The sequence below is a fragment of the Phocoena phocoena genome, chromosome 3 (assembly GCF_963924675.1).
Source record: "Phocoena phocoena chromosome 3, mPhoPho1.1, whole genome shotgun sequence".
NCBI lineage: Eukaryota > Metazoa > Chordata > Mammalia > Artiodactyla > Phocoenidae > Phocoena > Phocoena phocoena.
The window spans coordinates 115875876-115892530 of record NC_089221.1 but is presented as its reverse complement, the minus strand read 5'-3'; the positions used below and the strand labels follow the sequence as shown (position 1 = coordinate 115892530).

Below are 16655 nucleotides of genomic sequence, written 5' to 3'. Positions count from 1 at the left end.
TTTGATAAGTATTTCCAGACTACTTAAAAGACTTGGCCCATTTTGCATTACCATTAGCAATATTTTCTTGAGCACCTGAAAACAATAGATTTAAATTGGTGTTCTTTATTTTGATAATTTATAGAGTTATGCCCTCCAATAAGGTAACCGTTAGCTAGCTACATGTGGCTATTTAAATTTAGACTTAAAACAATTAAAATTAAATAAAATTTAAAAATCACTTCCAGGGACTTCACTGGTGGCGCAGTGGTTAAGAATCCGCCTGCCAGTGCAGGGGACACTGGTTCGATCCCTGGTCAAGGAAGATCCCACATGCCACGGAGCAACTAAGCCTGTGCGCGACAACTACTGAGCCTACGCTCTAGAGCCCGCGAGCCACAACTACTAAAGCCTGTGCACCTAGAGCCCATCCATGCTCCGCAACAAGAGAAGCAACCACAATGAGAAGCCTGTGCACCACAACGAGCCCCCGCTCACTGCAGCTAGAGAAAGCCCATGCAGCAACAAAGACCCAATGCAGCCCAAAATAAATAAATAAATTTATTAAAAAAAAAAAAAATTACTTCCACAGTTGTACTAGCCACATTTCAAGTGCTCAGTATAGCCATATATGATTTCTGGTTACCATATTGGACAATGCAGATATAGAGCAATTCTATCATTGTAAAAATTTCTTTTGGATAATGCTGATTTAGAGAGCAAATTCATTAACTATTTTTATATATTTAATTACCAGCAAGGTTAAATATTGTTTCAAATGCATGATTCCAATAGTTTCTTCTTTTTGATCATCTGTCTAGCTTTGTAGAGGATCCTCCTTCCCTCCAACACAGTCATTTTTTTTTTTTTTAATTTTTAAATTTATTTTTGGCTGCATTGGGTCTTTGTTTTTGGGTCTTCATTGCTGCACACGGCTTTCTCTAGTTGGGCTAGTGGGGGCTACTCTTTGTTGTGGTGGCTTCTCTTGTTGCAGAGCTCAGGCTCTAGGCGTGCAGGCCTCAGTAGTTGTGGCTCACAGGCTCTAGAGTGCAGGCTCAGTAGTTGTGGTGCATGGGCTTAGTTGCTCCGTGGCATGTGGGATCTTCCCAGACCAGAGCTCGAACCTGTGTCCCCTGCATTGGCAGGCAGATTCTCAACCACTGTGCCACCAGGGGAGTCCCAAACACAGTCATTTTTAGATGGAATCATTAGAGATTGGTGGTAATCAGTATTCCTTAATTGAAAGTTGTAGAAACAGATCTTGGTTAATGGAAAGAAAAAAGGTAATTTATTAGAAGAATGCTGGATAGGTCCCAGAATTGAAAGGAAAAGCAGAGAGAAGAACATGGCAGCTTTGGAGAATTTAGTAACAGAGGGTCATGGAAGAATCTCTTCAGCATGTGGCTGTTGCTGTGAGATTTCCAATTACTTCTTTTCATCTGTCATTCTGCTCAAGACCAGATTCCTGTGGGGTAGCAGAGGAGAAGGTCTGGCCTAAATTGGGTCATGTGCCCATTCCTGGCCAGGGTAGAGCTGGGTCATTGTAATTTATGCATGTACCAAGAGCATTGGATGGAGGGAGGAGCTAGTTTGCCATAGAAAAATGGGGCTAATACCAAAAGAAAGGGATAGGGATATAAGGCAACAAAAATAGATGTGTATGTCATAGTGGTCTTCTAGATTTAGTGTTGATATCTGTAAATTTCAGTTAATATTTATACATTAACATTTTATTTTAATTTTGGCTGATTGGTTGCATAAAGGTAAAAAATACATTCTTTGATATCCACCTTTAATGAAAGAAAGGTAGGGGAGAAATATCCTAGAATGCACAGGGTATAGAAAATAGGGAGTGCTTAATAAATTCATTTTAGGGAATTAGTGGATACTGTATTACATGAAACTAGAGATTGAACTTTTTGCTAACTTAATGTTTTGTCTCTTTGAGTTTTTCTTTCAGGTTGTTCACAAACATTTTATGGAATTATTAGGTAGCCTACTTTGTATTTCTGTGGGAAGATATATTAGAAACCTAAGGGAAATAAACATTAAGTGACAGTTTAGCAGTTCTCAAACATTTTGGTCTCAAATGTTATACTCTTACAAATTATTGAGGACTCCGAAAACTTTTGTTATGTTGATTTTATACCTCTGGTTATTTACCACATTATAAATTAAAGCAGCATACTTAAACTGCTGGGAGTGTTCTTTGTTGAGTTGTACTTTGGAAGACGCTTAGTATTTGTAGCTGAAATACAGCTATTTATGACCTAACAGGTTTTTTTGTTGATAGATTTCTCCTCCTCTATAGTTTTAATTCATTGATTCTCGAACTTTTTGGTTTAATTTGAGGACTACAAAGAACTTTTGTTACTGTGGGTTATAGCTATTGGTGTTTACTCTATTAGGAACCAAAACTGAGAAATTTTTTTAAAGTAGTAATGAACTCATTACATGTTAATGTAAAATTTTTTAATCAAAAGTAACTTTTCCAGAATCTCTCAAAAATTTTTAGTGAGAAATTTTTTAGTGGCATTGTTTTACATTTGTACAAATCTCTTTAATATCTGGCTTAAAAGATGATAGCTAGATTCTCATATTTTCTTTTGCATTTAATGTGTTGCCATATGTTATTTTGGTTGAAGTAATGTGAAGACAGTCTAGCATTACACAAGTATGTAGTTGGAAAAAGGTAGAGAATTTTTATAGCCTTTTCAGATAATTGTGGATATTCTTCTTTGACAATACACCAAAACTTGGTAAGTGGTAGTTTCTTAAAGGTTATTTGTAATGTGGAACCTGAAAGCATATCTGAATTTTTCGTACTCTGATCCATCAGTCTGTTTTGTACTTTGAGAGAATCTTTTAGCCATGCTTAATTTTGTGATATGGTATATTGGTTATTTGGAAAATACTGCCTTACTGAGTTATTCAGAGCTTCCAAATAGTGATATATTCTGTTATATAATATCAAAATGTATATTCTTTAATATCATTATTGATTGTGTCAAAATATCTTTAAGTATTGGGATGCTACTGAGCTTATGGTAGAGGATACAGGTTTTCCAGAATTCTAATTTTTGCTTGAAAACCCAAATTTTATCAGTACTGTTAGTCTTGCTCATTTTTGAGAAAATTTCTGCCAGATATTCAAGTTGGAATAACCATAGTCTGTCAGTCAGTCTTTCAAGTAAAAATGGGTATTCCATGGTAAAAGTTCATTTCTCAACTCAAACAAGACAAGCATTGTACTAAGCTGTGCAGCAGAGTTGCTTTGTGTGTACTTCCTATTTGTCACACCAAATATTAAAAAGAAGTGTACTCAAGGTCTGAGATAAAATTAATAATATGTATTCTTCATCAAGGACTGACTCCCTTTTTAAAAAGATCACAACTGGGTAGTGATGAAGAATGCAATGGCCATGGTATAGTTTGATACCACTTGCCTGGACTTATGCTAAGACCCCAAGGAATCTTTTTCTACCATTGATTTTGTATCATCAAATATCAGCACAGTGAAAAAAGCAAATGAGAACAGTTTTGATCTTTTGTTTCATGGAACACCCTTTGAGAACCAGTGGTTTAAATATTCATGTATGAGTTGTATTGATTGACTTACTTATACACCTGTTATTTCTGTATGTTGTTTGCCATTAACCATATGTTAAGATTTGAGCTGAGTTGAGTGGAAAAAATGGTGGGATTTAGAGTGTGGGTAGCCTAGGGTGCGTAAAAGGCAGAAGTTTTGGTTGCTTTCTGAGGCTCAGTCTTATCCATGAAGTTCTTGGAAATCTCAAGCTTGCTTCTAAAGTGCCTTGTATCTGTAGATGAAAAATTATTGCTTTATATTCACATGTTTATCTAGTATTTGGCCTTATTGACATATACAAATGTTAGGGGAATCTTTACCTTTTAAAAATTTAAAGGGAGATTGAAGAGTTCTGAAAGAGTTCTTTATTTTCCCTGTGCTTTTCACAGTCTTTTTCAAAACTAGGCTGTATTGGAAAGGTTTATTTTGGCTTGAGGTTAGTTAATTTTTAATTTATATTGCTTCCAGAACTACAAATAAAAAACCAGCTCACTGACATTATTATAAAGTTCATTTAAAGTTGTGCTTTTAATTTAATGCCTTGCTAAAACTTGGAATTTAGAAAGAATGAAGAATTTGATACTATCTTTTATGTACTGTTGATGCTAGGGCTTCATTTTGGTGAGTTCCATAGCTTATGATGGTTCGATTTTAGGTGTGATGCAGGAAAGGTGTAGTGATTAAGAAAGAGCTCTGAGTTGAGGCAAATTGGTTTGCACTTCATTCTGTGGATACCTTATTGTTGAAGAAATATGCCTTCAGCTGACTATAGGGGTGAGAGAAATGTAGTAGTAACTTTTTCCTTTAAATCTATTAAATAAGCAGTTTGCAGAATATTTCAGTTGACAATCAATTCACCACATTTTTGCTAGCTAGATTCCACTTAAAATTGCAAAGAGGAGGAAAACGTGCTTTGGTGGGAGTATCAAAATGTTGGGTGGGAAAAAGTAGAATTTATGCTTTGGGTCATAAGATGATTTTATTAAAGTTAAACATTTTTTGAAGTATCAGAGCATAATAGATATTGACAGGTTCTCTTCCTCCTTCCTATTGCCCTGAAAATTATACATTTGACATTTTAAAGACTTGTGGTTGTTACAACGTATTGACTAACTTTCTAATAGTGAGGCATCTTTCCAGTTTACTCTTGCTCTTGTCATAGGTATAGGGTATTCCCAAGTTGATGGGGAAAGTGAAGAAATGCGTTTTGCTTTTGACTGGAAGGGGATATGTGGTTTTGGGTTGTTTTTGTTTGTTTGTTTGTTTTGTCCGTGCTGCGCAGCATGTGGGATCTTAGTTCCCTGACCAGGGATCAAACCTGTGCCCTTGCCCCTGCGTTGGAAGTGCTGAGTCTTAACCCCTGGACTGCCAGAGAAGTCCCTGTTTTATATATTTATTTTTCGAAACCACAGTTTTTTAAATGGTTGTTTTAGTGGGGCTCTTGCATGAATTATCTGGAAATTATCCTAATTTTAGATTTGAAAAACTAACCATTAATGCTTTTCTGAAAATGGATGAGTGAACAGTAGTTCTCTACCTATTGTGCAGCTGTTTCAGCAATGTCTTATTTGTCATAATTTATAACTCTTGATATAGTGTGATTAATGAAAACAAACAGACTTTTTTTTCTGCTTTACACTGGGTTAGGCTTAAATATTTTTATAGGCGTTCCAGCCAGATTCAAAATTTTGTCCCCCTTTCCCTATCTCCCACCAAGTTGCTTATTTAGTACTTGGGAAAAAATTTGTGGACTGTTGATTGGGTTCCTCCTTGTCAGTAGTGACCTCATGTTGCAGCCTGCTTCCGTTTAGACTGCAGTTCTGATTGCTCAGCAGTTTTTAAAAGCCTGTCACCATCCTTTATGATATTTGAAGTCACTTTACCTTATGTTTTTGTTAGGATATGACACAGTGCCTAGAATGGCTTGCAAGGCTCTGTTACACAGGTAAAATGATCCTTATCAGATTTAATTGAAGCAGAGCTACAGTACTTTTATTGAAGTATTATTTGTAATATTAAATATTTGCAATTGGGAGATTAAAATAATAGTAGTTCCCTGTGATAAATGTATTTGAATTACAAAAAAATAGTAGTTTGAATAAATGGCTGCAAGATTGATTTTGTGTTCTCAAGAAGATTATGTGATTCTACACAGATTTAAAAATAGAGTTAACAGCAGAAGGGAGAAGAAGGTCAGAATGACTACAGTCTTTAACGTTATACTTGATCGAAGCCTAAAATACATGTGACCCTTGTGATTTATTGTTTGCCCTTTTCGTCTGGTGGTTTAATGAAAACAGTTAGGATTTTTAAGTGGCCTTTATGGCATCTGTCTATAGTACCTAAGTAATTTGACCTTGAACTTGTCAGCATTTATTTTTTGTGTGTCTTTGTTAATCAGAACTCACATTCTTACGATACTTATGTTATTTTGCTTCTGCAGATGCATAACTATATTGATAAATCTTTTTTATAGCTGTAGGTGTATGTTAGCCTTGGTTTGTACATAAGTGCTTTATTCCCCACAGAACTTGGCAAAAGTCTGAAAATAAAGAATAATTAAATTCCTTGAAATCGGAAAACTAAATCAGTCCTTTTTCCTTCAGAAATTCAGAGAACAGTTTTACAGTCAGCTTTGTAGTGTGACTCATAAAGTACAAAATCTATTTATTTGATTTGTTTACTATAGCTTTTTGGGGTAGGGAATCTTTACTTTCATACTAATAATCTAGCTTGCTGATGACTACTTTTATATATTTTAAATTTAATTCCCATAGCACTTAAAAGGGATAGGAAACTGAAAGATCAAATCCTCTGCCTACCCATCGAATTTTTTTTTTTTATATTTGTTTATTTATTTATTTTGGCTGCGCCAGGTCTTAGTTGCAGCACATAGGATCTTCGTTGCAGCGTGTGACATCTAGTTCCTCGACCAGGATTTGAACCCAGGCCCCCTGTGTTGGGAGTGCCCACTGGACCACCAGGGAAGTCTCTACTCATCGAATTTAAGACCATTAGAACTTTTGTTCTGTTTGGCTCCTTTAGATAACTGGAAAATATTATTATTATTATTTTTTAATACTTATTTATCTTATTTATTTATTTTCTTTATTTTTTTGGCTGTGTTGGGTCTTAGTTGCAGCACACGGGATCTTCGTTGAGGCATGCAGGATCTTTCATTGCAGCACATGGTCTCTTTGTTGCAGCACTCGGACTTCTCTCTGGTTGTGGCACGGGAGCTCCAGAGAGTGTGGGCTCTGTAGTTTGCGGCACGCAGGCTCTCTCATTGAGGTGCTCGAGCTCAGTAGTTGTGACGCGCGGGCTTAGTTGTCCTGTGACATGTGGGATCTTAGTTTCCTGACCAGGGATAGAACCTGTGTCCCCTGCATTGGAAGGCAGATTGTTTACCACTGGACCACCAGGGAAGTCCCTGGAAAATATTATTAAAGTTTAATCTTTTGGGAGCCTAGGTATAGATCTCGGCCAGTGTTTCTTAAGTTTGTTAGTATGGATAAGAATCATCACTGGTGCTTATTAAAAATGTAAACTCTTGGGTCCTACGTCAGAGGTTTGGGGAGGGACCAAGGAATCTACTTTCTTAAAGTGTTTTTTTTTTTTTTTTTTTTAACTGGGAAAGAAATTATACATACAGAAACGGGCATAAAACAAATGTATATCAAAACAGATTAGTAAAAAGCAAATATCCAAATATCCCAGATCTAGAACTAAGCACTGAAAACACCCTGGTAGCTCTCACAATCCTGATCTCCCTATCCACTAAAGGTAACAACTATGCTGACTTTTATGGCAACCACTTTCTTATATATTTCTGAGCTTTATGAAAATTAAACTTGCTATATGTATTTTTTGATCCAGCTTCTTTCACTAAACATGGTATGAGAATTTTATCCATGTGGTCACATGTCACTGTGGTTTGTTCATTTCACTGCTGTAAAGTATTCCATTATATGATTGCACCACAATGATCCAATTTACTGTTGCTGGAAAATTGGATTATTTTTATTTTTGACTATTGTGAGTAACATTGCTGTGTACATTGTTGTACACATCTTCTGGTGCACACATGCATGCACATTTACTGTCTTTCAACTTAAGTAACTATTGCTAAATTGTTTTCCATAGTGCTTTCTCCAGTTCTCATTCTGACAGTGTGTGAGCCTTCCCATTGCTTCACATTCTTGAGTACTTCATTGTCATTTTAATAAGGTCCATCCCTTTTTCATATGTGTATGGACCAATTTCTTCTTTTGTGAGATGCCTATTCAAGTCTGTTTCCTATTTTTTGTTGGGTTATCTTTTTCTTATTGAAAACAAAGCCCTTTTTTAGGAGCCCTTTAAAAATATATGTTGTAAATATATTTTCCTCATTGTGTGTTATGCCTTTTCCTTCTCGTATTGTGTCTTCTGATGAATAATTCCCAATTTTAATCAAGCTTATCATTCTTTTCACTTTGTGATTAATGCTTTTTGTGTCCTGTTTAAGAAATCTTTTCCTAAATACACACCCCTGTATTATCTTCTGAAACTTGTATCATTTCACCTTCCTTGTTTAGGTCTGTAATCTACCTGGAATTGATTTTTGTCTGTAGTATATGACAGAGGTTGCCAAGTTACCTTTTTCAGTATGGATACCAAATTGTTGCAGTACTCATTTTTGAAAAGACTGTTCTTTCCCTGCTTTCCATAGTAGCATCTTTGTTCTAAATCAAGCATGGGTCTGTTTCTGTTTTGTATGTCTATTCTTGTGCCAGTACCATACTATCTTATTTACTTTGGTTTTATGGTATTTGAGGTCTAGAGTAGGGTCCAGATCTCCAATAAAATAACACTGTTACTTCAGGAGAGTCTGATACAGGTGACCCTAATTCATCTCTCCCCTCCTCCCCTTTTCCCCTTTCATAACCATAAGTTTGTTTTCTGTGTCTGTGTGTCTGTTTCTGTTTTGTAAATAAGTTCACTTGTGTTATTTTTTTAGATTCCACATATGTGATATCATAACAGTATTTGTCTTTCTCTGTATGACTTATTTCACTTAGCATAATGCCCTCCAAGTCCATCCATGCTGTTGCAAATGGAAATTTTGTTATTTTTTTATGGCTGAGTAGTATTCCATGTGTGTGTGTGTGTGTGTGTGTGTGTGTGTGTGTGTGTGTGTGTGTGTGTGTATGTGTATAAATACATACACCACATCTTCTTTATCCATTCATCTGTTCATGGACCCTTAGGTTGCTTCCATATCTTGGCAATTCTAAATAATGCTGTTATGAACATTGGAGTTAATGTATCTTTTCGAATTAGTGGGGTTTTTTTTGGATATATACCCAGGAGTGGAATTGCTGGTAGTTCTATTTTGAGTGTATTTGGAAACCTCCATACTGTTTTCCATAGTGACTGCACCAATTTACATTCCCACCAATGGAGTACAAGGTTTCCCTTTTCTCCACATCCTCACCAACATTTGTTATTTGTATTCTTTTTGATCATGGCCATTCTGACAGATATGAGGTTTCTCGTGGTTTTGATTTGCATTTCCCTGATGATTAGTGATGTTGAGTGATTATTTTTCTTTTGTTTATTTGATTCTTTGTAAAGTGTCTTGTATCCATGTATCCACTAGCATTTTATTGATAATCTAATCTAATAAAAAAGGGTGAGAAAATCCCTCTGGGAGAATGAGTAGATGGCTAACAATGGCAAATTTGAAAAAGAACAGAGAGATGATGTAAACCCTATGAAAAGTTAAAACATGATAGAAGGCTTTAGTAACAGACTGATGGACTATGTAGTTGAGAATTGGAACTTTTTGAGAATTTGTTGTAAGATACAGTAAAAGCTCACCAGAAATCACAAATTAAATGGTGACAAGAATGTGATGTTAGATATATATTTTTTCTTCACACCATTCAACATACTGCACTGTCAGTGGATAACAGTATTAAAAGTAAAATGAATGTTTCTAAATAGGTAACAAATTATCTAAACTTAGAGATTGCTAAGTTACTAAGGAAAATATACCAGATTTAACTTTTATAATGAAATAGCAACCTACAACCAAAATTAAAAATATAATCAACAAATCATTGTAGCAAAATATCAGAAAAAGATCTAATATCCTAGTTGACATTTAAACACCCTTTGGGGAAAGCCTCATTTATCATTTTTGGTATTTTGTTTTTTTCTGCAAAAGTCACTAAATATTTAACTTTCAGCTCATCTGAAACTGCTAGAAATAGACTGATGGGTACACTGTTTTTTGTGCACAGATATGTGATTTTTCTCCCCAGCTTTTCCTGATTTCAGAAATGAAAATGATTAAATGATTTCATTTAAATATGAAAAAAAATTTAAGTACTTTCCTTGAGGGTATCATCATGAAAGCATTTAGCTAAGAATAATTCATTCATGAAAACTAGTATAATATTGGCAGTTAAAAAAAATTTTTTTAAAGCTGGAGAAGTTATGTGTGCCAAACCAGGATGGTTTACTGTTGTCTGATAAAGCAGTGGTGCAATTTGCTACTGATGTGTTTGCTTAAGGGAGACCTGAAGATTGTTGGATGAATAGTAAATGGTGTTCATTTGGTTTCCTACAGACAATCCTGAGACTATTAACCTGATAGACATTCTTCCTCATGTTGGTTAGAGTATGTGTTGGCACATTTTACAGAGGATCTTCATAAAACTAAATTTACTTTTTAAAAATGATTCTTCTTATGAAGAATCATTTGCATACAGAAAAGTTCACAAATCATAAGGCCATTGAATTATCAAAAAATGAACTCAACTTGTATAACCCCCACCTGAGAATATCCTCTGAGTAGGAGCATGTGCTATTACTTCTGGCAAGGAGTACAGGGCCAAAATTGAGGCCTCCATACTATCCTAGATGGGTACTTTTGTTTGGCCCAGTAGTCAATTTTTTTCCTTTCGGGCTTGGAATAGGTCAGTGTTCCTTCCAGGTAAGCGCCAGATGAAGTAGTTGCGGCGCCCCTCCCCTACACACACACACACACACACACACACACACACACACACACACACACACACACACAGAGTATGTATTTTAAGGGTCTTCTTATGTGAAAAATAATTTCTTTAGAAAATTAGAATAATAAACGTAGTGCATGTTCTCCTGGGTGTATCAAGGGTAGTGTAAATGTGGCAGTTTTCACCACATTTTATAGTCATTTAGTATTGAAAATTTTATAGCTGATTTATTTCTTTGATTACAGTGCCCATATATCTCCTATCAGCATCTTACCAGCCTCTGTGGAATAAGTAGTATACTTACAGAAGACAATTTAAAAATTAAAAAAAAAAATACTAAACTGTAGAAATTAAAATCATGTATTTATTGTACTTACTTTAGAGGAAGGATTGTACATAAGGCAGTGAAACCAGTATTTTATGTACTTCAGTCAGAACAGATGAAGAAGGAATGAATTACACTCACATACAGAATAAAGATGAACTTTTTTTCACTTGATTTTTTTTTTTTTTTTTTTTTTTTGCGGTACGCGGGCCTCTCACTGTTGTGGCCTCTCCCGTTGCGGAGCACAGGCTCCAGACGCGCAGGCTCAGTGGCCATGGCTTATGGGCCCAGCCGCTCCGCGGCATGTGGGATCTTCCCGGACCGGGGCACGAACCCGTGTGCCCTGCATCGGCAGGCAGAATCTCAACCACTGCGCCACCAGGGAAGCCCCTCAATTGATTTTTTTTGATCTTCTGAAATGATTGAAAATGTCAAAAGAGCTTTTTTATGAAGTTTTTTTTTTAATGGCTGCTTTATTTATGTATGTATGCATGCATGCATGCATGCATGTGTGGCACACAACATGCGGCATCCTAGTTCCCTGACCAGGGATCGAACCCGTGCTCCTTGCAGTGGAAGCGCGGAGTCCTAATCACTGGACCGCCAGGGAATTCCCTGAAGTCTTTTTAAATGGCTTTATATGTATTGAAGTGAGGAGTGAATTACTGGGCCAAGTGATCATTCATGCCTCAGTAGTAATAGTGACATTATGATTGATTTGTATATCTTATTTGGGCAAATTTCATTTAAAAATTTAAGCCAATATTATGTTTTCCTATTTCTTTTTCCCCTCTAGCCTGTTCATTTATATACCATTATAAATTTTTTTTAAAAACTGGTTGTACATTTTAAAGTTCGTGTTTATGTGACCAAATAACTAGTTAGGGTGACTGCTTCTCACTAAAATGTGTTCTGTTTTATAGCATTTTAGAAAGAACAATTAGAGCAGCTGTGGAACAGCACCTTTTTGATCTGCAGAGCAGCATAGATCATGATCGTAAGAATTTACAACAGCAAAGTCTGGTGTGTAATAATGAAGCAGGAAGTGTTAATTGTGATGGGGAAGGATCTAATAACCAGTAAGAAACTTTTAAAACATTTTACTGTTATTTATTGAGTTATAAAATTGTTTTTCTTTTAAAAAACTGTATTTTTTCTTAAATGATGGGGTGTCATCTTACTTGAGCATTTCTGAAAGTCAGTGTGAAAAGTGACTTTGTATATACTTGCATATAAATTGTATATACTTCTTAACATTGAAAATCTCATAAGTCTTCCATTAAGGTAGTAGGCATTAAGTCCAACACAGCCTGTGAACACCAGATGAAGTAGCAAGCTTACTTTTAGGATCCATGTTATATGAAAAATAACTTTAAAAAAAGTAGAACTATTGTCTGTTCTCCAAATGGTCACACCATGACATGCAGTTATCTAGACAGATAGGTACAGGGACAGCAGATTGACATCACTCCTAGTGCACATGGTCATTGAGTGAAATGGTAGATGGAATCATCCTTTGCTATTTAACTTATCACCTGCCTCCAGCCTTTGCCCTCCCTACATGCCTTTGTTTTAGGTTAGCTGTTAATAATTGAATTTGTGTAAGTTAAAAGTACTCTATGTACTGTGTGATGTTACTCCACTTTTCATCTGACTTGTTACCTTTAAATGACAAAAAGCTTCATCTCCTTTCCTATTACCTCAGCCCTGCAGTTTAGGATATATAGGTTCCTTTCTCTGAGACCACAGTGCAATGATTTCATAGTTTGCGTTGATCAGTTTTTGTTCTGGGGACAGATCTACAGAGCAGCATTGATCATGATCTTAAGAAAGATGTACCCAAATTTTGAGAATTCATAGGAAGGCAAAAAAAATTGATGACTGGGTAGAATTCTGTTTTTGTTGTTAAGAATTAGATTTTTTAAAGGCCAAATGTGTCAAGTATACTAGACTAGCTATCAAGTATGAAATGAAACTGAAAAATTAATGGATATAAAAACCAATGCTTGGAATATGTTTATGGAATACCGTATTGTACAACTGCAGGTGTGCCATGTAGTCTGCATAGATGGCATCACCAGCCTGTGCAGCTCGATATGATGGCCCTGATTTATGTGCTTTGAAGGCATGATTTGAACTATACAAGTGGATCTAGGGAGTATTTGAGTTGAATATGAAGGAAAGAAGCAGTATCTAAAAGTTGGAAATAGTAGGAAAATGTTTCAAAGGATATAATATAAGCAGATTTCTTGGAGTTTGCCCTTAAGTTAGCTAGAGATCCTGAAAACCTATGCCCATACTCAGACAGTATTATGGAAATAACTCATATTCTCATTAATAGTGGTATCATCTTTGTAAACAAAAACCTGCAGTGTTGTGCATATTCTAAATTATATAAGATGAAAAAATATGCAGTAGGAAGCTATTCCTGTTGTACTTGATAAGGTGTTGGACACTCTGGTACCTAGTGCTAGACTTGTATTTTAATCAGTAAACAGGTCATTATTATGATTTAGAGTATGCATTTATAAGGGAAATCATTATTTTGGCACATAAGTTATTTTTAAAACCATTTATTTGCTTTTGAAAATATTCAAAGTGGATAGCAAACCAGGTAGGGTCCTCACAACATCCCATGGAGAGAAAAAAATAAACTTTGTACACTTAATAATCTAACTTGGCAAGATAAAGAAACTGTGGTTCTTTATGAAAAAGACAAATTTTCTTTGACAAGGAAAAGTTTCAGATTGTTACTTATATTTATTTATTTTAAAGCATTACGTATTCAACATGTGGCCTGATCTGACTTTTTAATCTTCATTACTAGGGTTGATATTGCTGATGGTATTATTAATGCCAGTGAATGTAACAGAGACTGTTCAGAACCTGTGGCTAGCACTAATTTAGACAATGAAGTTATGCAGCAAGATTTTGTATTTGAGGATGAAGAAAATAACCAGGTAAGAAATGCTAAGACTTAAAAATCTCTGTGTTAGGTGTACTAGATTACAATTCTGATTGCTTCATGTGTTCCTTTGATACCAGAAGCCATAGTTCAATATCTTTGCTGTTATACATGTTTGCCTTGGTTATAAGTCCCAGGAACATACATACTCTCAGTAGAGGTCAGGAACCATCATTGAGTAGAGAAGTAAATATAAAACACCTTATTTTAAAATACTTTTCTGGAAGGAAACAAATTACCTTGTCAGCTAAGGTGTTTGGTGGTATTATGGACGCATTTTGTTCTTTTTATTAATTTTTTTTTTACATCTTTATTGGAGTATAATTGCTTTACAATGGTGTGTTAGTTTCTGCTTTATAACAAAGTGAATCAGTTATACATATACATATATCCCCATATCTCTTCCCTCTTGCGTCTCCCTCCCTGCCATCCTCCCTATCCCACCCCTCTAGGTGGTCACAAAGCACCGAGCTGATCTCCCTGTGCCATGTGGCTGCTTCCCACTAGCTATCTGTTTTACGTTTGGTAGTGTATATATGTCCATGCCACTCTCTCGCTTTGTCACAGCTTACGCTTCCCCCTCCCCATATCCTCAAGTCCATTCTCTAGTACGTCGGTGTCTTTATTCCTGTCTTATCCCTGGGTTCTTCATGACATTTTTTTCCCTTAAATCCCATATATATGTGTTAGCATACGGTATTTGTCTTTCTCTTTCTGACTTACTTCACTCTGTATGACAGACTCTAGGTCCATCCACCTCATTACAAATAGCTCAGTTTCGTTTCTTTTTATGGCTGAGTAATATTCCATTGTATATATGTGCCACATCTTCTTTATCCATTCATCCGATGATGGACACTTAGGTTGTTTCCATCTCCTGTAGGTTGTTTCCGTCTCCTGGCTATTGTAAATAGAGCTGCAATGAACATTTTGGTACATGAATATTTTTTTTTTTTTTTTTTTTTTTGCGGTACGCGGGCCTCTCACTGTTGTGGCCTCCCGCTATTGTGGCCTCTCGCGTTGCGGAGGACAGGCTCCAGACGCGCAGGCTCAGCGGCCATGGCCCACGGGCCCACGGGCCCAGCCGCTCCGCGGCATGTGGGATCCTCCCAGACCGGGGCACGAACCCGCGTCCCCTGCACGGCAGGCGGACTCCCAATCACTGCGCCACCAGGGAAGCCCCATGAATATTTTTGAATTATGGTTTTCTCAGGGTATATGCCCAGTAGTGGGACTGCTGGGTCATATGGTAGTTCTATTTGTAGTTTTTTACGGAACCTCCATACTGTTCTCCATAGTGGCTGTACCAATTCACATTCCCACCAGCAGTGCAAGAGTGTTCCCTTTTCTCCACACCCTCTCCAGCATTTATTGTTTCTAGATTTTTTGATGATGGCCATTCTGACTGGTATGAGATGATATCTCATTGTAGTTTTAACTTGAATTTCTCTAATGATTAATGATGTTGAGCATTCTTTCATGTGTTTGTTGGCAGTCTGTATAACTTCTTTGGAGAAATGTCTATTTAGGTCTTCTGCCCATTTTTGGATTGGGTTGTTTGTTTTTTTGTTATTGAGCTGCATGAGCTGCTTGTAAATTTTGGAGATTAATCCTTTGTCAGTAGCTTCATTTGCAAATATTTTCTCCCATTCTGAGGGTTGTCTTTTGGTCTTGTTTATGGTTTCTTTGCTGTGCAAAAGCTTTGAAGTTTCATTAGGTCCCATTTGTTTATTTTTATTTCCATTTCTCTAGGAGGTGGGTCAAAAAGGATCTTGCTGTGATTTATGTCATAGAGTGTTCTGCCTATGTTTTCCTCTAAGAGTTTGATAGTTTCTGGCCTTACATTTAGGTCTTTAATCCATTTTGAGCTTATTTTTGTGTATGGTGTTAAGGAGTGATGTAATCTCATATTTTTACATGTACCTGTCCAGTTTTCCCAGCACCACTTTTTGAAGAGGCTGTCCTTTCTCCACTGTACATTCCTGCCTCCTTTATCAAAGATAAGGTGACCATATGTGCGTGGGTTTATCTCTCGGCTTTCTATCCTCTTCCATTGATCTGTGTTTCTGTTTTTGTGCCAGTACCATACTGTCTTGATTACTGTAGCTTTGTAGTATAGTCTGAAGTCAGGTAGCCTGGTTCCTCCAGCTCCATTTTTCGTTCTCAAGATTGCTTTGGCTTTTCAGGGTCTTTTGTGTTTCCATACAAATTGTGAAATTTTTTGTTCTACTTCTGTGAAAAATGCCAGTGGTAGTTTGATATGGATTGCATTGAATCTGTAGATTGCTTTGGGTAGTAGAGTCATTTTCACAACGTTGATTCTTCCAATCCAAGAGCATGGTATATCTCTCTATCTATTTGTATCATCTTTAATTTCTTTCATCAGTGTCTTATAATTTCCTGCATACAGGTCTTTTGTCTCCTTAGGTAGGTTTATTCCTAGATATTTTATTCTTTTTGTTAAAGTAGTAAATGGGAGTGTTTTCTTGATTTTACTTTCAGATTTTTCATCATTAGTGTATAAGAATGCCAGAGATTTCTGTGCCTTAATTTTGTATCCTGCTACTTTACCAAATTCATTGATTAGCTCTAGTAGTTTTCGGGTAGCATCTTTAGGATTCTCTATGTATAGTATCATGTCATCTACAAACCGACAGCTTTACTTCTTCTTTTCCGATTTGGATTCCTTTTATTTCCTTTTCTTCTCTGATTGCTGTGGCTAAAACTTCCAAAACTATGTTGAATAAGAGTGGTGAGAATGGGCAACCTTGTCTTTTTCCTGATCTTAGT

At 36.2% G+C, this 16655-nt stretch overlaps 1 protein-coding gene across 6 annotated transcripts in view; it reads left to right on the top strand.

The window, feature by feature from the left end:
• Positions 1-16655, top strand: part of FAM13B (family with sequence similarity 13 member B) — a 68531-nt gene that overhangs the window by 15977 nt on the left and 35899 nt on the right. For all 6 annotated transcript variants that reach the window (XM_065873095.1, XM_065873096.1, XM_065873093.1 and 3 more), the window contains exons 6-8: positions 10821-10862; positions 11824-11979; positions 13728-13860. In XM_065873095.1, the coding sequence (XP_065729167.1) occupies positions 10821-10862; positions 11824-11979; positions 13728-13860 (331 nt within the window). The remainder of the gene's footprint in view (positions 1-10820; positions 10863-11823; positions 11980-13727; positions 13861-16655) is intronic.